Source organism: Pteropus alecto, unplaced genomic scaffold (genome assembly GCF_000325575.1).
Source record: "Pteropus alecto unplaced genomic scaffold, ASM32557v1 scaffold164, whole genome shotgun sequence".
Taxonomy (NCBI): domain Eukaryota; kingdom Metazoa; phylum Chordata; class Mammalia; order Chiroptera; family Pteropodidae; genus Pteropus; species Pteropus alecto.
The window spans coordinates 16,451,674-16,476,996 of record NW_006439568.1 but is presented as its reverse complement, the minus strand read 5'-3'; the positions used below and the strand labels follow the sequence as shown (position 1 = coordinate 16,476,996).

The 25,323-nt window shown below is 33.9% G+C and overlaps 1 protein-coding gene across 4 annotated transcripts in view; it reads right to left on the bottom strand.

The window, feature by feature from the left end:
- Nucleotides 1-25,323, bottom strand: part of ANGPT1 (angiopoietin 1) — a 232,150-nt gene that overhangs the window by 35,548 nt on the left and 171,279 nt on the right. For all 4 annotated transcript variants that reach the window (XM_025050144.1, XM_015593045.2, XM_006916614.3 and 1 more), the window contains exons 5-7: nt 21,162-21,289; nt 12,351-12,452; nt 1,799-1,965 (exon numbers count right to left, since the gene is read on the bottom strand). In XM_025050144.1, the coding sequence (XP_024905912.1) occupies nt 1,799-1,965; nt 12,351-12,452; nt 21,162-21,289 (397 nt within the window). The remainder of the gene's footprint in view (nt 1-1,798; nt 1,966-12,350; nt 12,453-21,161; nt 21,290-25,323) is intronic.

Below are 25,323 nucleotides of genomic sequence, written 5' to 3'. Positions count from 1 at the left end.
CCTGAAGTCTACCTCAGATGCCCGCAATCCTCCTAAACCTGCCCAAACACTCTTTGTCCCCTTAATACCATTCTACCCTCGCAAACACATGCATGCATGCGCGCGGGCACACGCGTGCACACACACACACACACACACACACAAGAACTGAGGGACATTTTGGAAAGAAACCAAAGAAAATTCTTCAGGAGCCTAGAAAAAGACTAGACTAATTATTTGCTAGTCCTATTGTCAGGCCGTCTGATATTAGCCAAGTTTCATATAGTTTCAAGTTTCAGGTCAAAACATTTACATAAGAGTACCCCTGATGTTTTACAGTGGTTTTTCTTGTTATAAAACTCTCAAAATATTGACCTCCTTGGAAACATTTCTTCTTACACTCCATTGCATTTTATAAATGTCTCTTCTTTGGTTTCTTGAGTTGCCATTATGTACAACCTCATGCCCCTACCCCCACCCCATGAGACTATGAACTCTTTAGATCTATTTCTCATTCTCTGTTGTGGTGACATCATCACTGTTTGTTAAGAAAATGATTATTATGTCTCCAAGGATCCAATCTCATACATAACCCACTAAAATAAAATGGAATGTGTTCATGAAAAAGTTGTAGATTTAAAGTCCTAAAGACTGGTATATATCAAAAAGACAAATAAGCAGCCAAAACAGTTGACTATGAGGAGATGGCCACACAGGTTGGAAAAAAAGAAAAACCAGAAGGCTTTTGTTACTGTCACTGCATTTTCCTTGCAGCAATGTGATAATCTTTTAATGCACACAATTGTGTTTCCATTACCGATATAGAGTAGCCACACTATCGAGAGTTTAAAATTATTGCCACTATAATTTACTGATTATGAAACTGAGGCACACACAGTTAGTAAGACCTGCTATGTGGCAGGTATTGCATCAACAGGTAGTGATATAAAAGTAACTAAAATGTATTTCCTGTTCTCACGGAATGCGAACCAGATGTTTAGTGGCCTAGTTAGCAACAAAACTGGACTGTGAGGTCTCGGGGACCAGCGATCTCATCACTGCCTGCAAGATCACTAGTGCACAGTAGAGTTCCCGGAACACAGGAGTAACACAGTAAGTGTGAAATGAATTTACCACGCCATATTACTTGCTTAGCCATTTTTAACGTAAGCTGCTCATTGAAAAAAAATCAGAGATGTTTACAATTAAGTAAACAGAGTGTCTATTTTTACATCTGCAATGATGTTTTGTTTATACTGTTGCCATTATTTGGATTTATTTATGTCTTTTACATTATTTACCAAAACGTTCTAAATTATGCCTCACCTTAACTTTTATGTCAATCATTCAAAATTGTAGAATTTTACCCATCTTTTATTACCTTCAAGATAATGTGGAAAATAATAATTTAAGAAAGGCAAATAAAGTAAGTATAAGTAGGTAATATTTTGAGTACTTATTTCAAGTCACTGAGTTTGAGTCAATTCTCTGTCATCGGCTTTATATGTATGAATCCACTATTTCATAATAATAACAATAATAAAAATCCAATAGCAACAACAATAATTTTGTGTTTGACTTAATTCCCTATCTTCTGGACTTTGAGCCAACATCAAGACAATCTGTCTGTAATAATTGATACTTAAAGCTTTTAAGAAGTCTTTACAGGGTATTTTATATCTCTTTCTAAAAGGCCTAGACAAACTGATTTTCAATTTGAAGGATGGCTTTCGTCATTTCTTTTTTATAAACTTTTCCACTAAAACTATTACGTGCCTAGGCCCAAGGTAGTTGAGCACTACATGGAAGGAGGACTTACCTGTAGTTTTGTTTTTCATTTCCTATGTGGAATCTGTCATATTGTGAATAGGCTCGGTTTCCTTCCCAGTCCATTAACTCGATTCTCAGTGTGTACTGCCTCTGACTAGTTATGGCGAAAATAAACTCATTCCCCAGCCAATATTCACCAGAAGGGTTTCCAAAACCCTGTGAAAGAAGACAGAGATGCAGCTGTTACTTCAGAGATAAATTCTTTTCATGTTCAATATTAAACTATGTTCCAAATAATAATAAAACATTTTTAAAAGTAAAGGTATTTCCTTCCTATTTTTATATACTTTTTTCCAATTATTTTCTCAATATTTTTCTGCTGTGGCTCCCTGCATTGAGGCTTACATCTAATTCTCATTACAGTAAAACCTGATTTTCACATCTGTGTAGATGAAATGTTTTTGGATAAGTGAATCTGATCAACAGCTTTAACCAGCGAACACTCCTCTATCACAGGTAGCTTTTGAAATTTTTTGTAAAATTCTAGGTAATGAAATATTTTGAATATAATTTAAATATTTTCCAATGAATAGTATCAGCATAGTATCGGGCAAATTACTTAATGATATTATTGTTTGTGTTTCCATTATTATTTAGAAGTCAAATTATGCTCAGATAATAACTTAAACAGATTATTAGCTCTTTGGCTTTTCTAGCTTTAACATTTTCATTTTTAAAAAATTTACTTTTTAATTACAATTGACATTACAATATTATATTAGTTTCAGGTGTTTAGTTTCATAGTGATTAGACATTTATATACCTTACTAAGCGAAGAACCCGATAAGTCGAGTACCCATCTGATAGCATATATAATTATTACAACATTATTGAATATATTCCCTATGCTGTACTTTACTTCCTCATGACTATTTTTATAACTGGCAATTTCTACTTCTTAACCCCCTTCCCCTTTTTCACCCCTCCTATTTGGCGACTATCAATTTGTTCTCTGTATCCGTAGCTTGTTTCTGTTTTGTTTGTCCATCTATTTTATTTTTTAGATTCCACATATAAATGAAATCATGTGGTATTTGTCTTTCCTCTGTCTGATTTATTTCAGAAGATATTTGCCAATAATATATCTGATAGGGGCTTAAATATCCAACGTATATAAGGGACTCATACAACTTAATAATCTCAAGAAAAATTAAGAAATGGGCAGAAGATCTGAATAGACATTTCTGCAAAGAGGACATACAGATGGCTAATAGACATACCAAAAAAAAAAGAGAGAAGAAGCTCAATATCACTAATCATCAGGGAAATGAAAATTAAAACTGCAATGTGATGGCCGTCTTCAATAAATCAACAAACAACAAGAATTGTTAAGGATGTGGAGAAAAGGGAACCATCATGCACTGTTTGTGGGATTGTAAATTAGTGCAGCCACTATGGAAAACAATATGGAGATTCCTCAAAAAATTAAATATAAAACTACCATATGACCCAGCAATTCCATTTCTGGATATTTATCCAAAGAAATCCGAAACACTAATTTGAAAAGATAGATGTTCATAACATTCTCTATGTTCATAACATTCTCATTTTTAAATACCAATTAACAAACCTGTAAATCCAGAACTATAATCATGTAAATGCTTCACCGGCATGGATTTGCATTTCAAGGCAGAAGACCTAGTGAGTGAACCTAGTTGGCTGCTCTGCACCTGAATCTCAATACTGCTCTATTGTTCGCGTTAGGGCAACTCCAGTCACGGTTGTTAAGTGTTCAAAATAGTTTCTTTGTGGGAGAAAAAAAAAGTTGTATCCCAAAGAAAGCCAATTCTTAACATCGGAGATGTTAGTGACAGGAAAATAAAGAACTCTAAGAAACTGCTGGCATCCTAGATTTTGTATATTCACAACTGCCTCAGAGAAGGATTCCTTGGTAATGCTTGAAGTTCGAGGTAATTCTCGATCTACATGTTTGTCTTACTGAGCAGACTATGAGCTCCTTGAGGAGAGAACTGTGCTGTATTTGTGAATCCTCAAAGACTAGTGGAATGCTGGCATATACTGGGAATTCCATACGTTCTGTTGAAATTCAAAGAAAAAAGAAGGAAGGAAGGAAGGAAGGAAGGAAGGAAGGAAGGAAGTGGAAGGAAGGAAGGAAGGAAGGAAGGAAGGAAGGAAGGAAGGAAGGAAGGAAGGAAGGAAGGAAGGAGGGAAGGAAAGGAAGGAAGAAAGAAAATGAAAACTATAGCAATTTGTAATGACAGAGAAGTAACCTTAGAACGTAATACTTGTAGGTAATTTGGTTGAGTTTCAGGGAAGCGTTTCTTAAAGAACCCAGCTTTAAGTATTTCTTAAAGTGCTCATAATCACTGGAGCTCTGATTGGAAAAAAAAAAAAATTCTGGCTCCACACGAATTAAAATATCTGAGAGCCAGCCCAATGAATCTTCATTGGAGCAAGCTCCCAATCTGTCTTGTGCACATTAATTTTGCAAGACACAACCTCCAGTAATAACAGGAGATACTCTGATGTTTCAGAAAGAAACATTCTGGTTAATAGAAGTATTCATTCATAAAGGTTTTCTCTACATTAAGAGGACATATGAGGAAAGCAGCGAACTAATCACAGCAATCCTTATTTTCTCAAGACAGATTATTAGAATTTAAAAAACTTTTATTTCCTTTCAAATTTAATATATATCGACTATATAGAATTATAGCTACAGATGTGTTCTCCTTTAACCAACTTACCATATGAATTAGTGTTCTCCATTCCTTCATTAAAATATATTGATGTCCAGGGTGTACTAAAAGCATTAAATGTATCTGTATACTACTACTTGTCCCTGCCAATTGAGTTATTTACCAAAGCCAATCGTGTTTGGTTTCAAATCTGTTTATGCCAGTTCTGCTATTATAATGATAAGATTTATAATGTTTCATAAATAGTGGGGAAAGAGGTTTTTTGTTTCATCCTTTTTATAAAACCTAATTTAAATATTTAGGTTTGCTCAATGAAAGTTAATCACTATAAAAAAAGCTTTTGAATTATGTGTTGTTGTGACAACTCTAAAAGACTAGGACAAATGATAAAACATTAGAGGATTTTTAACTTACATTGCTCTGCATGTGTCTTACTTGCTCTAGTTTAAAAAAAAAAAAACAAAAACAAAAGCTAGAAATTTGATGCATTTCATTACGGGAAAGTTTTTTGAAAGAACCACTGACCCAGAATTCCAGGGTTTGGCCTTACATTTAAAAAAAATGGGTAAGTGAATGTATATTTTTACATTTAAGTTAAAATAAAATATATCAGTATATGGAGGCACATTTTTAAAATTATTCTCCAATTAACTTAGTTTTTGATTAACTGAACACTCTTCGTCCAAATTGCACTGGGTATATGCTCCCTGAAGACCATCTACTGTAGCTCAGAGCAAAGATATAGGCCACACTGAAGACAGTAAGTACCCCAGTGGCTCCTTCTCTGTTTCTAAGATGCACAGATCACACTTTGCAAAAGTTCCACAGTGGCAGGAAATAGTAGAACAATTTAGGATGTGCTAAGAATTTTACACTTTCTTATGGCAGTTGGTGTTATATAGCAGGGAAAAAGCAAAGCTTACCTTTTCCAGTGAATAAACAAAACAGAAAGTTATAGGGGACTGAAGTCAAAGAATTAGCACATTCTCAGTTGCAGCAGCCATTGGGAAGAAAAAGAAGACAGCTGGGATTTTCCTTGCATCTATTCTCAGCTCAGACATGTCACAGTCTCCCTCTAGCCACTTAACAATTCTCTCTTCTCTGTAGTCGGTTAGAAAGGATTCGGCAATTATAGTGACTGTGAATAAGAAGGCTGGGAATGATGAAGTGTTAAGTTTTAGGTCACATATTTCCATGCTGTTGAAAGCGTTGCATGGATGAAGCTCTCTAGTTTCCCCAGGGGAAAGTGCAGATATCACCAGCCAGAAACGGACGAGCATTAGTGTCATCCCTACAGGCCCCCATCCCTGTCCTGGCATGCAGGCTCGTACCTCCTCCTAAGTGAGATAGATTAACATCCCTTTCTAAACAGTTCGCTTTTTCCAACTGAAAATAGAGAAAGAAGCAACTAAAAAGGAAGTAACAACATTTACTTTGAGAAACCAAAATTCTATTTTATGCACCTTCCCGAAAAACTATCTACACATGCTCTATTGCGAGAGCAAAATGCTGGGCTACAATGAATCAAAATGGCTGTTAGAGACATCAGAGGGAGGAAACTCTCTAATAGCTAAAAGTCAGTGATGCAGAAACAACTGTTTCCTCACGACGATGAAAAATAAACGAAAGATGGGAAAAATGGGTTCTCACATTAGTAAACTGTCTATTGGATAGTTTTTCAGACAGACCGTGAACCCGATGCCTAATAACAAAGGCTTGGCTTTGATTATAACTTCTACTTCTACTCCTGTCTCAGTTCCAGTTTGAAGCCTTTCTGCCACACATTTGCACCCTCTGACATTATTTCTGAGCCTCAGTTTCCTTCTGCAAAACATATATAAAAAATGTTGTGTTCCATATAGAGTGTTTGAGAAAGAAATGAGATAAGATACTTAAAGCATTTAGCTCAGTGTTGATACATGAGAAGCACTTAAAAATCTACTTGTTTTTATTGTTAGAAGATAAATCATCATATGTAGTAATTTTCTGTTTACTTGCCTCTCTCCCACAAGACTGTGAGCTATTTGAAGGTAAGTAGATTTCATTCCACTCTGTATGAGAAAGGGAGTAAAAATAATCTGAGGTCTTGTCTTAGCCTGGAAATTAATAAGGGGATACTGAAACAATTATTTAAAAGGCTTCGAGATGCTGGGAACTAATGTATTCTTATGACAAGTTGAGTGTTGATTTATACAAATGAGTACTGTCATTTTAATCCAAGAAGTTAATTATTGAATAAGAAATTAAAACCAAATAGTTGCAATTAGAGCTAAACTCTGATATAAAGCAAAGTGTTGACTACCTTCTTATCCTTACTTCTGCTTCTGAGTGCTAAAGGGAAGCTGTTTCGTTCAACTTTCCCTCTGTCCTATTTTTTAAAATCCCTTTCTCTTTATATTTTGTAAGTTTTAGGATCTACAAAAGAGGTAATTTTTGAGATCTTAAACCCATAGTAATAAATTGATAGTTCTGACAGTTGCTTTCAACCAGGAATGCATATCAGAAACAGCTGTGGAGCTTTTCCAAAATATAGATGTCTTGGTTTTCTGCATGGAGGTTCTGACTCAGTATGTCTGGGTGGGTTTAGAGATCTGTATGTTTCAAAGCTTCCACTGGTGAGTGTGCTGTATACCAAAAGTGAAGAATCATATAAACATGATGTGAAATAGCTACTCCGAGAGCAAATTAGAAAGAACATATTAACCAGATCAAGTTATCTAAGTGGTACACAGGAAACACACAGGCATAAAACCTCATCTTCATATTTGGCTCCATATTAGGAGGCAAGTTTTGATTATGTATCATGGGACTGTCCTTGAAAAAAAATTCATATTCATTCCTGAAACATAGAGATGGCCATGCACATTAAAAAATAGGTTTTCACATTATTGCATATATAAAACTTACCATAGATCTATATTTTACTACAAATAGCCTGTAATATGCATAAAAATAAAAATAAAAGCTTATACAAAATTCAGTGCTGATAGTGAAAAAGCAGCAAGTTCTTATTGAACTAATAAACAATAATAATAAAAATAGAATTCCCCCCTTTTCATATATAAAATATAAGGATGTTATACTACATCCTTTCATGAAAACTACTATATTTTGTTATGTCAATCACAATCATATGAAAGATTTTTATACTGTAATTCGGATCCGTGTTAATTGATTTTACTTCTCCTTCTGCTCTTTAATAAAAGACAAAAAAGACACTAAAATTTAACCTAAACTAATGCTGATTTAAAATTCGCCTTAAAACCACATCTTGCTAAAAAAAAAAAAAAGGCACAGAGGAAAGACCAATATTCATATGTTTTTGCTAAAACCTGCAGAAATATTCAGTTGTGGTTTGTATTTTTCCAAGTTAATAAAATAATTGTCTCTGATATTTTATCTGTTTTGTCTGATAACGTTCATAGGAAGTGTTGACTTTTTATAGCTAAACACATTCAGAACTAGACACAATCCATGTGTGCTATGGGTTTCATCTCTTTTCATATAAATAATTAAAGAAAACAGACAAGAAGTCAAGGTTACTGTGCTGTGGCTCCCAAGGGCTCTTTAATTCACAATTCGGTCTTGCATCTCCTTTAACTGCTTAGACACTCAGCCCAAGAAATATCAAAAGAATAATTTCTTTCCACATTTTAAATTCCTTATATATTTCCCTTTTTAACGTAAAGATGTTAGAATACAGATGAAAATGTGCTCTTAATTTCTTTCCAGAAATAAAGAACTCTCAGACAGTATGGTGCTCAGACTGAAGTATGTGTGTCAATAGGAAGCTCCGTTTATGGGGGTAATTGTTTACAATACAAAGCCAGGTTGTCTCCAGGCATTAGTCACACTACCTTCTATAAAGTTAGGCCACTAGGGTACTATTTGGACTCCTAGCTTGATTGGGCTTTATATGTAAAAGTACTGCTGATAAGTTACTGCTGGAGGCCACTAAATAGTATCCTCATGGTTTGAAGAAGTTAATATAGTTCCCTAAGTGCCTCATTAAACAGGCCCACTCCAGAGCTCTCTGTAAACATCTTTACAAATCCATAAACCAGATTTTGCTGCATCTCCTCATAAGGAAGTTTAAGTGAAAACAAAGCTCAGGTAAAAGACTTTCGAAGGCTTAAAGCCAATATTAAGAATCAAATAAGTAGCAAGTCTCTCATGTTGAGATGTTTAAAAATAATAATTATAATACATAATATATATTTGTAATTTCACGTATTGATAATTTTAACTTTTTTTCCCTGGAAACCTTATAAGGCAAAAGGCAATCCTTAGTCATCAACCAGTATGAAGGAAAGGGGAGAGGTAAGGCAGAAAAGAAGGCAGGATGAAACTTTATTTCTACACTCCATGACTGAGAAAGAAGTGAAGCGTCTTAGGTTATATTATATTAGATTAGTGAAGATTGAGGAGGAAGTGGTGCATGGCAAGTTCTTGTTTTCCCAAAGGATGCACAGCCCAGCGGCCCGTTCTTCTGATGCAGGGAGCAGAAATGGGTGTGATTGATAAGAACTGGCAGAAGGAGTCTACATCCATTCTTTGTCGTCATGTTATTTTGTCTTTAGGTGAAAGAAAAGCTCTGGAGGAAACTGAAACACTTTCTACCATGTGTTTTGGTGAAAGTTAACCAAGTTGTAACATGTGATGAATTCTTTTAATTAAAATAAAAAAGTCGTTGGACTCATTTTTGCCAAAATGTTTCAGAATTTTGGAGCTTATCTCATTTTCTGATCATGCAGAATTGCCACTGAGCTGATAAATTATTCTAGTTTGAACAAAACATGATAACCTATCTAAAAAGGGGGAGGAGAAACTTCATAAAAGCATCATTAAAGAAACTTCATTAAAGAATAATTCAGTTTCATTCCAATAATAAAAATGCATTATACACATATGTATTTAGTAAATATTTATAAGACGTAAATAAATGTCAGCCTCTCTTACTTAACATGCCTCGTTTGTGAAGGCAACAGATGCTTACAGTTACTAATTCACTATTTTGGAAAGTCGCCATGATGACAACTTTATATTCATTTTCCAATTATAATGAATGTCAATAATAATGTATTACAGATTTGCCTAAATCTATATCTATAGTCTGATACTCAGATGACTTCTTCACATCCCATTTTCGTGATGAAAATAATCATGAATTAAGATGGTTTATGAAATCATATTTTTGGCAGAGTTAAGAAAAATTTTGCAGTCTTTGATGTTTTAATTTTGGGTAATAATAATAAATACTGTTTATTGAAAATTCTGTGTGCCAAATGCTTTATTTATATCTAATTCTCATAACATTTCTGCAAAGCAGGTGAGGCATTATTATTAATGTCCCCTTTCAGTGAGTGAGAAAATTAAGGTATGGATTAAATGATTTGCCCAAAATTACTTCATTTGTAAATGACAGAGTGAAGACTCAAAATGTTAATACAGACAGAATGCAAGGTCTTCTTTTAGAACTTATGTGTCCTTTCCCCTCAAATGTTCTTAGAATCACATTGGCAGAAAGAGACCTCAGAATCAAACCAACACTCCAATTCTCCATAACAATCCTGAAACATGACTATTTACCTTCTACTGGCATTTCCACTGAAGATGGGTCCTCACCACTTCAAGTTAGAAAGAATCATTAGAGAGTTTTGTTCATACTTAGTTAAATTTTGCCTCTCTGTAATGTTCCTCCATTCATCATGGAGATTCCTTCTTTAGAGCAATGTTAAAATGCAGATTCTAATTCAGGAGGTCTGGGGTGGAGCTTGAGAGTCTGCATTTCTAGTAACTCTCAGACAACGTTATAGCTAGTGGTCCCTAGACCATACTTTGAGTAGCAGGCTCCAGTACTACACACCTCCATCCAGTTAATTAAAATTAGTAGTTGATAATTGGTCATGGGGATGGGGAGCATGGCATAGGGAATGCAGTTAGCATTAATACAATGGCTAGGTAGATGGCCAGGGGAGGGAGGTAGCAATTGGGGGGATCGTTTTATGAACTATATAGATGTCTAACCAATGTACTGTATACTTGAAACTAATTTAAATGAATAAATTTAAAAAAATAGCTATCAGACCAATGTACACCTAATTCTTTTTTTTCCAGGTTAGACACTTGACTATTCACCTGCTCCACATAAGGTTTCCAGATTCCTTCCATGCTGTTTGTATCCTCTGAGATAAGTTCCCATGTTGGAAAACCTCCAGAATTGAAAGTATATTCTTGATGTAAGCAGACCATGACAGACACCAATGATTCTGCATTTTTTTTTTTTTTTGCAACTAAAGACTACTATTAATGTAGACTGTGTAGATAGGTCTTTGTTTTTTAGTACTCAACAACATAAAATAAGCTTATAACCAAGTAAATTTCGCCATCTTTCAAATACTAGGTTCTTAAGCTAATTAGTGACATTTATCTCATATTCTCACAGTTAATTTTGTGTATTTTTGGTCTGACTTAACATTTATCTCTGTAGAATTCTATTTTGTTGGGTTCAGCCTACCTTTCCATCTTGAGTTTGTTTATTGAAAACATCAAGTTTCTAACTTTGTGTAACTCCAAACTTCATTAACCTACTTTTAGAGTGTTCAATAAAAATGTTGTAGATGCAGAAACACCACTAGAGGCTTCCCTATATTTATTAAAACTCTTTGTTTACTGTCATTCAACAAGCTACAAACCTACTAATGGGTGAACTATGATGTCGACCAACTATAGTTTTTACATTACTTACAAGAATATCAAGATAGAACTTAGGTTAGTAGAGCATTTCTCTTCACCCTTTTCTTTACTTTTTGAGAGAGGAAGTTATCAGAAAATTGTCAAGAGAAGAATGACTCAGAAGATTTAGATGTGAAAAATGAGAATTAGTCTATAAGTGGAAATCCTCTTCTATTCCTGTGCCTCAATATTCTGTCAACAGATTTTAATACTTAATATTGTTAGGCATTTGTTATGTGATTACTGGATTATGAATCATTTCAACCAGCTACTATATTATCTTGGAAAAGTTTATCTCCCAACTTGTTCATTTTCTTCTTAAAATGAAGACAGTATTAGCTATCATTCGTTACAGGATTGATATAGAAGATTACATAAGAATTTGTGTATAGGGCTGGCACATGTTAGTCACTGAAAAGGTTAGCTACAAGCATGGCGATGATGATAGTGATGTCTAATCTTACTCTGGAGACCCCAGTGACCCATGGCTCACAGTTCACACCCTTGTGTACTTCTCTTACCTTGAATCTGAACTACCCCTATCATTAATGACAATAACAACAACAATAACAACAACAACAAATGCAGTGAAAGTGAAATCATGCTATTTCTGGGTCTTTAAAAGTCCTGGAAGCTTCTATTTTTGTGCTTGAGAGATGACAAATGCCACATAAGAAGTCTGATGGCCCTGGATAACTGTACTGGGAGAAGCCCAACCCAGCCACATGGAGGAGCTCTCAGTCAACAGCCAGCAATGATTTGCCAGCCATGTCACCGAGGCCATTGGTAGTAGCTGTCTTGTTCCACAACCACAGCCCTGTATGCCTCTCTTGTCCTGGCTCATGTACCCAGCCTGGGTCTGAGTTCTAGCTTCCCCCACCCTCATTCCACCAGGAACAAATCCAGACAATACATAACAGTGCACCAAAGAATTTCAGCAATACATTTTTCTTTCTAATGCACACATGGAAATAATTTACTGAAAATGATTTATGAGTGCTTTATGTTTAATGAAAATAATGTCACTAATTTATCATTTTATTTTTAAGTAACTGAAAAACACCTAAAAATGTAAGCGTTTATCACAGTGTGGTGAAGACAACCTTATGATAAAACATCAACAACTACTAAATTCTTCCATCTTACCATTTTATATTCTTTCCAACCTCTTTGGAAATCCACACTTCCATCTTCACGATGTTGTATTACAGTCCAACCTCCCCCACTAAGATCCATATTGCAAAATACCTGACAGAAAAGGAAAAGTAAAATCGTAAAAATTATGTCTATTTTAAAGAAATATGTATTAGATATGTTTTAAAATAGAAATAGGATGGATAAGCCTATAGACAAAAAGAATGAAAATTACTATGCTGAAAATGTTAATTTAGATATCTTATTGGTTATTTTTCTTACATTTGAGTTCCTGATTAAGTTCCATCAAAGATGTATAAATTACTTTTAAACATTTTAATCAGTCAGCTGAAAATTGCCTGTCTCAGACTATAAAATTTTTTAAAAATCTGTTTTAAATGGTAATACGCACTTGTATATGTTCAATTTTTTTTAAATGCTATTAAAGTTTCCAAAACATAAGATTTGGAATTTTAAAATCTGTAATTAATTGAAATGGCAATATGATAATAATAAAGGTTTTGGAAAAACAATTTTTAAAAAATCATTCATATTTAGCTATTACATATTTCATTGCATATTAACTTCTATATACTTACATACTACAATAATCATTCTTGATGGTTCAGTGTTACATTAGAGGCAAAATTTGGTCTTTGGCATATGAAGAACACATTTTTTTTGCATGAATTTTCATCATGAACAATAAGAAGAGAACATGACATACTGTATTTCTTCTGACGGCAACAAGCATTTCTTTCCCATGTGGAAAAGTTATCCAAATCTCTCAAAGACTTATGCTTATTTCAATTATTCTACATACAATAGTATTTATTTAGAAATTTATTCATTTTCCCCCAGAGTCCACTGAAGGAGAGAAACATATCTGTAATGCGATTATTTTTGGAGAGCAATCACTATAATTGATGCAGCATGAATCTGACGGTTTGATTATTCAAGGGCCCAGCTATGGGGAACACTGCTCCCCTGGCACCTGACTACTAAATGATTTTTGAGGCTGGCTAAAGGTGTAGATATGACGCAGGCAGACTGTGTGAGCATAGAGCTAAACTATGACTAAAGGAAAAAAACTTCAAGCGTTTTCCCTGAGGCACAAATTTGGAGCACAGATAGCTAAAGGGTATGAAAACAATGGCAAGAACTGTCAGTCAAAGGACAAATTATCCGTGTACTTCCTCAGAGTGAAAGAAACTAAAAGATCCGTGCCTATTAGTGAGCATATAAATAGGAAAACTGCCGGAGGGCTGACTCTCTCTCTAATTGGACAACAGCCACCCATCAGGAATCTTCATAATCCCTAAGAATTGACTCTCCTCCAAGATGATAAGTGTGAAATTCCCCTCTCTGCCTCAAAGTTCCCCCCTCAACTGATCCCTTGACCCTTCTGTACCTGCTCATTGTCCTCAATATAACCTTTAGCTAGTCTTTCATCCTCCTTAATTCTAATTTGTTCATTCACTTAGTTTTCAGTCAACAGCATTTTGGGGCACTGATTCTGATTATAAGTGGAGATATGATGGATACAATACATCCTGAAAATGCCTATAAGTTTCAATAGTGACTGCTCCTGTGGGATTGAGGAGATGTAGGAGTCCACAATTTTCAACTCTAGTAACCTGAGAATGATAAAGACAGTGATCTAAATGAGAAATTTAAGGAAGAAAGCTAACATATGAGTAAAGAAAAGGATCATGGTTTTGGACATATAGAGTTTGAGGTAACATAGTCATCCAAAAGGGGAAGTTTATTGATTGGAGATGATCTATCAGACCAAAGATAAGAACATGAACAGGAAAATAAGGGAATAAGAAAAGAATAACCATTAAGAATGGCATGTTTGTTAAGTGCCAGATAATTTAAACACTTTACATGCATTTTCTAACTTATCTCACAATGACCATATGGTGTAGGTATGATTATTATCCCCATTTTACAAATGAAAAAAAAAAAAAAAAGGAGGCTTAGAGTATTTCAGTAACTTACCGATGGTTATTATTAATAACAAGTACTGGACCTAAGATTTGAACCCTAGGTATACCTAATTCAAAACTGTATCGGGAGTAATATGCTTAAAAGTAGTAGCTGATAACTGGAAGAAGGATTATTTAAAGAAGTAAAGAAACAATTGGAAATCACTGTGTGTGTGTGGAAGGGAGGAGGGCCCAAGAATGGGAGATAAAACAAATGATGGAGATAAAATATATCAAAAAACTTTAAGTAGCCGGAGACTTCATTTTATTTGCTGATGTCTTCAATGCCTAGAGCAGTGCCTAGCCTATAGTCAATACTAAATGAATATTTGTTGAATAAATAGAGATGCAAGAGGGAAAGATCAAATAGAAAAACTTGATTAATGGAATGCTATTTCGAGTTGGGGAAGTGATCGGCTTAATGAAATATTCCAAAGTAGTCAAGACAGACAAATAAAGATTAAGAAAATATATACTTTAATTTAAAATGAGGAGCCATTAGTGACCTTGAGGAAAGACAGTGCAGGATTCCTATGAGAATAAAATCCAGATGGTACAGTTTAAAGAGGGCATAGGTGGTGATTCAAGACAAGTGACCAAGGTGGACCTTTACTGGTGAAACTTAAGAGTAAGTGAAAATGTCAAGGAAACATTTTGCTAGGGGAAACTTATGTCACCCATTTCTTAATTAAATTTTACCCTGCCTTGACTAGTTAATCCAAAAATTTTTCCACATTTTTATATCTTGATTGCCTGAAATTTTGCCAAACTGTACTCACAATCCTATAATGTCCACTTCCATGCTCAGGGAAAGAAATAACTACATTTATCAACATAGTGTGTAGAGAAAACTATTCTTTACAATTTTTTTATTATTATTAAGTTATTAAAATTCTGTGCAGAGTTTTAAAATCACTCACAAAGTTTATAAAAAAATAACTTTTCTTTTAAACAAAGGTATTCAGTAACTTGAAAACGTTAAGATGTACTGAGAGCCTTTCTTAGATAAAGAACCAGAGTTAGAGCTACATGGGAGACAGAAGTTACCCAGGCAGATTATTGTGTTGGCAGCTGAGGTGCAGAGAGGTTTTGAGGTTGCACATATGCTCCACAATTCTTATTAGGACCCTCAATAATAACAGCAATGATAACAGCTGCCATTTGTTAAATACGGGCACAACAGAACTGAATGGCATTTTGGTTAGGGACATGGACTTGGGTGCTAGATTACTTATGTTCTAATTTCACCTCTGATCTCTATCTCTTGAATTTTTTCAAGGATTAAATGAGTCAATGTATATAGAGTTTTTAGTATAGTGTTTGGCACATAATAGGTTTTGCCATTACTCTCATCTCTCGGATGCATGTTACATATGGGATAATATATATGTATGTTATGCATTATATACTTTGTATATATTTCATATATTGTAGTATTGTTTACTGTTATATATAACTGCATATCATTTATTATTTATAACTTATTATAAATGATATAGAATGTACAAAGCCAAAATATGTAGAAATTCAATAAATTGTCCTTATGATTATGATCACCAGCTTCTTGTTAATAATACTGGCAGTACTAATCTTTGCAAATGCTACTTTTTATCATACACACACACACACACACAGAGATATAGTTAAGAAATTGGACTCACTCCAGAAAAAAATTTCCAGTCAGAAGAAAAATAAAAAGGCTAAGCTTAACAGATGAAGGAAGTTCAAGAAAATAGGTGGTTGTTTTCAAAAGATTTGAGACATGAAAGGACTTGAAAAGGTCATTTGCCAATATTGTGTGGTCTGTGCCATCTGGCGGTGTCCTTCCTGTAGACAAGGGCCCTGCTACATTTACTGTGCCGGTTGCATTTATTGATCATATGACTTGAGCTTAACTCTATCCAAGAAAAGATTGAACTGGCTCCTGTCCCAGGCAAGGTCAAAGCTTTCAAGCATTAAATACCTTTTAACATAATACAGAGATTTAAACCCAAACAAAAGGCGAAATTTGATTCACATAGTTCTTATGTTTTTATGCTCCATACAAGTTGGAATGATTAGGCTTGTGGGTGTTAATTATTTTTCCATTACCTTAAATGAAAAAGGCTCAACACATTTGTTATAGTCCTTTCCCAAGAATTAGGGGAATTATGAATTCAGAAACAGGTTTTAAATATTTTATAAGGAGAAGCGATTTAATGTTTTGTTTTTTGGGATAAAACTAAGCTGGCTATAGTGCATTTGGTTTTAGCAACTTATGAAATGAAAGGAAAAATCCTATTTCCTACTACTATTTATTGAAGAGAATTCAGAGAGGAAAATAACCACAAGCCATTAATAATATAAAAGTAAAAGGTAAATATATAAATGATCTAATTCTTAGTTTCTATCTACTTGAAAAATTAAATGTCCTAGAAGATCACCATTGGCTTCTCATCACATTTGAAAAGACAGCACTTTCTAACTTTTGCAGACATTCTTTCTTGGCATAGAATAATGTCAGTCAAAACAGTAACTACATAACAATTCTGTATGCTTGCAACTCTCGCTCTGACTAAAAGGTGAATAATTTCTGTTAATAATTTTCATCAGTTGCCTAAGTAGCCCAATTTTATTGATTGGCCCATTTCCATATCATACATATTTGAAGTTTTTGTTTCCTTTTGCTTTTATAAAAACTTGCTTTGAGTTTCTTACCCTTGCTAGACCTTCTGCAAGCATTACAATGAGCAAAGCTTTTGCTAAGAATATCTAAAAGTAACACCAAACTTTATAACTACAAAGGGCAAGGGTCCTAAAGACACATTTTCCAAACACTTTATAGGACTGAGAGATTTATACCAAATGGGAGAAGAAAATGAGATTATAGAGTGAAAGGGAATGAGATGGCTTATAATCAGAGCATGAATATTTTACATAATTTTCTGATAAACTCTTTCCTGTGCCATTCACATAAATTCATATTAAAAATTATAAGTAGTGCAATTTCAGTCATCGCTAATATACATAAGTATCCTACTTAGCCCCTTTTAAGATGCTACAGTCTGGAGTTGATTCTTTGTTGCAGAGCCTGTGTTCAATATATACTATGCGATTTGGGCAAATTAATTTTCTAAAACAGGGACAATAGCAGTATCTATCTCACGGAGTTAATGAAGAGTAAACAAATGAGTATATCTAAAGAACTTAGAATAGGACCTCGAAAACTAAATGCTCAATACATTTGAACTATTGTATTAATCAGCTTCTAAATTACATTGGGGAAATTCACACAATATTTAGTTTTACTAATGCCAAGCTGTGTGAATATAATAAGGGATTTAAAAAATATATGCTACCTACAAAGACATGCAGGTGTATCAGTCCAGAGTATTCATCTCCATAGTAGAACAGCACTACCACTTGTGAGAGGGTCCGTCACCATAGAGGGGAATGATTAAACCAGAGAATGAACACCTAAGTCAAGAAGGAGGCTTTAGCCTTTCTCTCTTCTGTTCAGTTATCTCCTCCTCTCACCATTCTCTGCTATTATTTCCAATAAAACTGTCTAATGACAGTCCTGAGCAGATGACATGAGAACGGTCCTGGGGCCATTTCTGCAGGGATAAAATTTGCTTATTACAGGCCTGTACTAATATGACTGCTAATCTGCTCAGGCTACTATTTTTCCCTAGGCCCAAATCTCAGACATTTTTTAATCTAGCAGATATTTTACATTAGTGATTTTAATATTTCACATTTTGTTTATTCAAGAACAACTCTAAAGCTCCATAATATGCAAAATTCATCATTTTGCAGAGCTGTAAATTTAAATTGTGCTATCCTGGTGACACCAGCATAGGAGTCAGCCATTGAACCAGTAAACTGGACCCACTCTTTTACGTAAGTATGAAAAGCAAACTTATTCAAGCTTATGAGTTAGCATTCAAGTTTCTGAGTTATTTAAGATAATGAGCTAAGATAGGATATTTTTCTTCTACCTTAATAGGAGAAGTGGTTCTGCAAATAGCCTGTATGTCATTTATATCTGAAAACATTTTGAACTAGAATAGAGTTGTGGTTTTATATGAATTAAAGTTCATGAAATGATCAACACTGTATTTGTGATGCCCACTAAGGCTACATGATTGAACTGGTGATGGAGTGAAAAAAATTCTAAAAGTGCGCGTGTTAATCTGAAAACTTTAAAAAATATTTTATTTTTATTTTATTTATTATTTATTTTTAAATTAATTAATTTATTTTTAATTCTTTAATGTCACCACATATTTGACCCCTATTACCCCATTTGCCTCCCCCCTTCCCCCTACCCTCTGGTAACTACTAGTCTATTGTCCATGAAAAATATTTTATTTTTAGATTCATATGAATCATAGAATCATTAGGAGTCTAAAAAGAGGGTCACTCAATGTTTTTAGTTTACTTTATTTTTATAGTCAAGTTATATTATAGTGGGACTGACAATAATTTAGGATTTCTTTCAGATCTTGGGCAGTTCTTTAAATAAATTACAGAGAATATTTTTGTTAGCTCCACTTCTCTCCCCCAGAACAGTTTCTGATCACTTTATATGCTATGTGTATGGTGTCTGGGTATGCGAGTGTTCATATGCCATGTATGTGTATGTGTATGAGTTGAATTTAAGCTTAGGTATGATTTTAAGACATCAGCAAGCAGAGTAAGAAGGCTTCATGTCATATGATCCAAAGGATTCAAAATGCTCCTCCTTACACTAAGTTACCCTCTTCTTCTTACTCCTAGACCTGCCATTGTAACTACACAGCTTTTATTATTATTATTATTATTTTGAAGCCATGGGGAACTTGATTCAGTGAGATCTTGCACAGAAGCCCAAAAAGAAAAAGAAGTAAAACCAAATGTCTCTGGTAGGTGGTCCAGGTAGCAATGTACAGAACTGTGCCTGCCACCTCTTTCACCTCGTGCTTTCTCCATCCCTCCTTCCTGTTACAGAACTGCATGCAAGGCCTCTTTTTAGGGTAAAACTTTATCCCAGCCAAGGGAAAAAAAAAAAAAAACACTGAGCTAACTTAAACCACTAATCCTTATTGAAATCAGGAGAGAGAAGATGCTGGTAGAGTCCAGACTCCCGCTCTTGACAACTGTGTGACAGCTGACAAGCTGGTCTCCAAGTTTCCCTCACCAATCAAAGGAAACTAATAATCAGGAGGACTAAATTAGTTAGGCTCACTTACTATATACTACATAGAGGTGTTAATATTGTTATTAGCAAGACTTCTATTCATTCACTCATCCATTCATTCATTCCTTCATTCCAGCACATATTTACTAAGGACCTATGATGTGTCAGAAACTATGTTGGGTCCCAGGAAATCAAAGATAAAAAGGTACATGCAATGAACTTCTGTTTGGACATAAAAAAGAAGGAATTCTTGCCATTTGCAACAATGTGGATGGACCTAAGGATATTATGCTAAGTGAAGTAAGTCAGACAAAGATAAATATCTTATGATTTCATCTAATTGTGGAATCTAAAAAAAAAAAAATGAACGAACAAAACAAGACAAAACAGACTGCTGGTTATCGGAGGGAAAGGGGGTTGGTGGAGTGGGCAAAATGGGTGAAGGGGGTCAACTGGATTGTGATGGATGGTAACTAGCTTTTGTGGTGATAACTTTATACTGTATACAAATATCTAATTATTATGTTGTACACCTGAAACTAATATAGTGTTATATATCAATTTTACTTCAATTAAAAAAAAAAAAAAGAAGAGGTAGAATTCTTGATCCTGTAGAAATTTGATAGTGAGAAAGTCATGCAAATTTGCTTGAGGGAATCGGGAAAGGCCTTCCAGGAGCATTTGCACAGTACTCAGAGGAAAGAGAGACAAGGGACTGGTAGTTCAAGGGGGCAAAGAGAGGAGTAAGGTGTTCCATCCTTTGAGGATGAAGCACTGGAAAGGCAGACAGTCCTCTTGGGACCTGGGGCACCTAGCTAAAGCTCTGGTGTGTTGAAGAGCAGGGCTCTCCTAAAGGCTCTTCATAAACCCTGTTTCAATAGACTGTCTCTATCACTACACTTCTACAGTACATTATAATTATCCGTGTAATTGTCTGTCTTCACCGCTATACTGAGAATTGTTTTTCTGTATTATGTCCCTAGTCAGTGACTGACAAATGAATGACCTACACTTAATATATATTGAATGAAGGAATGGATGGATGATCTAATGAATAAATAGGGAGAAAGAGTATATAAAAGAGATGTGACAACAGGAAGATAGTGTTTTCTTACTTTAAAATTTACTTTGGATCCTGTTCAATATACTCATGAATCCTATCATCCAATCCATTCTTTTAGGTTAATATAAAAAGCAAATACTTTTAAGACTATGAGTTAATATAGAATATGTTTCTCTCACCCTAAGGAGCAGTGATTCTGGAAATAAGTCCCTAGCTTTACCTCTAAAGTATCTGGACTGTAGATGATCTGTGCCATCTGGATCCTTAAGACATTGGAAGATGGCTCCTAACTCTTCTCCATGCACTCGAAGTACATGTGACTTCGGTATGTAATCTGTATAAGGCAAGCATTTATGAGCAAAGGGACATCCCAGGAATAGGCAGAGAATAAATAGAAAACTTTTTGTAGAGGGATGGGAGATGGAGGAGTTGGGGAAGGTCTGTACAATAGGTTTTCATCTTTTATAGGCCCAGGAAACACAGTATTTTTGAGAAAAGCACTCAGCCATATATATATTCGGTTTAACAAGCTCACAAATCAATCTGATTATTCAGCAATTCAACTAGGATCTGCTTTACATCTCGTAAACAAACACTTCTGGTTTTACCTTTTTGGGTTCTGGCATATTATTAATATAAATAGTGTAGATTCCACTTTTATTAAAACCAGCTTGATATACATCTGCACAGTCTCTAAATGGTTTCTCTTCCTCTTTTTTTCCTCCCTTTAGTAAAACTGCAAAAAAAAAAAAAGAAGAAGATTGTAATATGTGAGTAAGAATATCAGTACCATTACTGCCCAAATGGAGTTCAGTATAACTAAGCAAGTCTTCATTTCCTCCAAACAAATGTCAATATTGCATTTACTGAAAAATCTATCATAAACACAATATAAGATTTTGAGGTGACTCACAAAATTTCAAAGCTTAAGGAAAAATCCATATAGCAACTTTTAGCTGAATACTTTTTATATTTTGCTTAATTTTTTAATCTTGTTTTTCTCTAATTAAGGTTTTCCAGAACATCAACTTAAGAGATAAATGATGTGATCATGTAATACCTCTAACTGGTTACAATTATATCAACAATCCTGCAAAATTTCTAAAAAATTCTTACCTATATTTCATAGGAAAGTTTTTAAAAATGCTAAAGCAGTTTTGGAGGAGAAGGAGATGAAGATAAATTCAAACATAAAAATACAGTATGGGGATTTAAAACACTAAAAGTAGGTAAAACTATTTTTCTGTGGCTTTAGATTATAAAGGTCCTGGAAATTTTTATTTAAAAAAAATCCTCTCAAAGTAATTAGATTTAGAAAGTAGAAAAGAATCTCTGATCCTATTTAACTACCTAGAAAGAGAAGGAAACTAGACTTTGTTTTTTATATTTCATGCCCTAAAGTTTAAAGTATTAGATAGATGATTCACAAATTAAAAAAAAAAAGTGAATAAGATTTGAAATTAAGTTATATAGGGGAAGAGCTCAGAAAAGGCAGAAAGTCAAGTGGAAAATAAATTTAAATTAGAAATAGTCTTTACTGAGAACTTAATTTCATTTACTAAGCTTGATCCATTATTAAGTTCTTATTAATGAGATCAAAATACAAAAATGACTCAGATTTAGTAGTCTTTAGCTGAAGATATGGGTGGTATATTAGAAAATATTTATGATTTAGTATTTCCTAATAAATACATATTATTTTAGTAATTGGTTTCCTTATTCTTTTTCTAGAAGTAAAGATTAATATTTTATTATTTTTACCCTTAAAGTCTCGAGTTACTTAATAAATACCTGCTTTCAATCACTTTGAGTCACAATGGTCTTTTATAATAAGAATATCAAAGGTAAACTATGAATCAGTGCTTTTAAATTGATCTTAAATTCTCTATCAATCAAAAATACTAACTTGATTTAAACTTAAGATGCATAACGTTACTAATTGATAGGCAATTAAAAATAAAAATAAATAATCTAATCTTGGTAGAAAAAAGGGCTATCTCAGTGTATTTTAAATTTTCAAAAATAATTGTTTCAAGAAAATGAAATATCCACTTCAGTTATGTTGCCATAACAAAAATGTAGAATTATAACATTTATTAGTATCATGCTTTTCTCTATAGAGAAAACCATATATACCTGCACTAATGATTTTGCCTATGTATATTAATAATTACGTTTAAACACCACCATTGCAATTGCAATATCAACACTGAATAAGCAATCAGAGGTTTGCAGGTTCATATGATAGTGAAGAAGTATTGCACTGAAGGTATGCGACAATGATTTAAAAATGAATATATAAATGCTTACTCAAAAGCCACCTCTAATGGCACTGGCCCTGTTGATGGATTATATAAAGGTATTATTTTCAAAAACATCAATGCAGTGCACTCGTGCTTGTTTATTTTAAGCTAATGGATTGTTATTTTCTAAACAAAATCTTTCTAAGTTCTAAATGCTTGGTCTGTTCAAAAGTTGAAAATAACTGAATTAGATGAAAAAAAAGGGATGTAAAGAAATACCAACTAAAATTTATGTTTTCTAAAATGGATGAACAACACAGGAAGATGTGGTCAACAGGAATTCAATGGTAAACCCGTTTTTCTTTTTTGGGGGGTCGAAGATAGAAAGGTCATTTATCTAAGGAGAAAATGCTTCTCTTGCATATACCACTTCCTGTGCTCCCTTACTTAGTTATGCAAGGAGAACACATTCCCTTCCCACTTCTCTGCCACTTCTTTTCCCATTTTATTTCCTCTTCAGGAAGATATGGGTAAAGAGGCTGTTGTGTAGGAAGAAAGCTATTTCACAAACATTTTAAATAACAGAGAAAAAAAGGGAAAGAAGTAAGTATTGTCTTGTTTATCTGCAAGCTAATTGAATAAAAATGATGTCCAAATCATGAATGTAAATCTTATAATTGGAAAAATGGTTTGAAGATTCTACCATAATAGGTACATCTAGTACTATGGTTATACTGTGAATTTGTTGTTATGGAAACATATCTACCATAATACTTCATTTTCATGAAATGTTGTTGATGTTCTTGAAAAACCGAAACACATTCTTCCCTGAAGAAAGTCTTTCTTTCTAATAGAAGTTAGATTGCTTGTTTTTAATTAGTTATTAAGTAGTAAACATTATGCTTGAAAGTTTGATCCAGGCTACGTTTGAGAGTATTAAAGCATTTAAAATCAATTTAAAAGTTTCATTCACGGCTTACTTTTGATATTCGTATTATATACTATGGTTTGAAGAAGGCTCCTTCTGTAAGAGTAGATTGACTTTCAGAGTTTTTCTTTCTTTTTTTAATCCATAAAGTGGGGCAGTTATATATATCTCTAAGGCAAGTATGTGAATTATGTAACAGAGCTTAGTGACTGAATTACAGTAAGTATTCAAGAAATGGTAGTTATTATTGTTATGGTAATAATAATATTATAAATGGCAACATTATACTATTATTTTTTCTTATGAAAAGACACCAGCAGGCTACGGAAAGTCAGCCAGTCTAGTCAGCGGAATGGTGGATGTCATTGTCTTCTACCCTCAAATCAAATATTGTAGCTAACTAAAAGCAGGGCAGTTACAACTGACCGGTTACATGTAGATTATATTGAACTGGCCTCTTCTTGTCAAAGTTGGCTAATTGGATTATTTTATTCATCGACAACATGGGGTCCTACCATCGTTATTTAAATCTAAAAACCATAATCTAATTTTGCTGTATATGGAAGCTTTATCAGAATAGTTAAGATTTAAGAATTGTTTCAGATGAAATGATATATGATATATATACCAATGTGTTGATTGTAGAGGCTTTAATCTCAATACTTAAATTTGCAAGACTAATTATTTTCTTTCTTAAGTACCAGAGAGTTTTGAAATTCAGTGTTATGATTAGATATTATAAAACTGAACCTTTAATAAACATTTTAAACCACAGAGAGATAATAACAAAGATGAATTTACTGAAGATTAGAAGTGTCAGAACTAAGGATACATTTTTGTAAGAGATCTTGAGATTCAATAAAGATGGAAGATGTAAAAAATACTATATATAGAGCCACTTTAAAAGGGAGCCGGAGCTGCCATCCCAGAGGAACTGCTTTGCAAGTCTTCTTTCTCAAACTTTTGGAACATTGGTTAAAACAGGGCAGAATTACCTTTGGACTGGGCCCCAAACAACATTGTGTCCCAAACAACTGTTTGTAAAGATAACAAGAAATCAGATGTTAGGACTACTAAACCGATGGCTACCAGCCTGAAAATTAAACACATGGTTTAGAATTCAGTCACTGCGTTAGTTTATGTGTACTGAAATGCCTTCCTTCTATTGTTGTAATTGTTCCCCTTTCCTTTCTCATAAATATTCTTTTCCTCTGTCTCCTAATCAGAACACTGTTTGGGTTTCTGCCTGAATGAGCCCTTCCCAAATAGCTATTCTTTTTTGATCTCAAATAAATGCTGCTTGCCCTTCACTTTGGCCTTTTCTTTTTAACAAAGATAATGTCTAGAGGAATGTATGGTAAATGACAAAAGATAGATATGGAAAACCTGTTGGAGGAGGATGAAAGCAGCATCAACTGGACAGAACTAGGAGAGTGATCTGGATACCTGATAAAGGTGTTTACCTGCCAAAGTGGTTTAAATTTTTCATAATAACAAACTAGTTTAATAGCATGCATTAAAAAATCGATCTTTACATCTAAAAGTTCCTTCTTTGACCACATACTCTTACCTTTTCCTCTCCCATTCTTTAATTTTTTT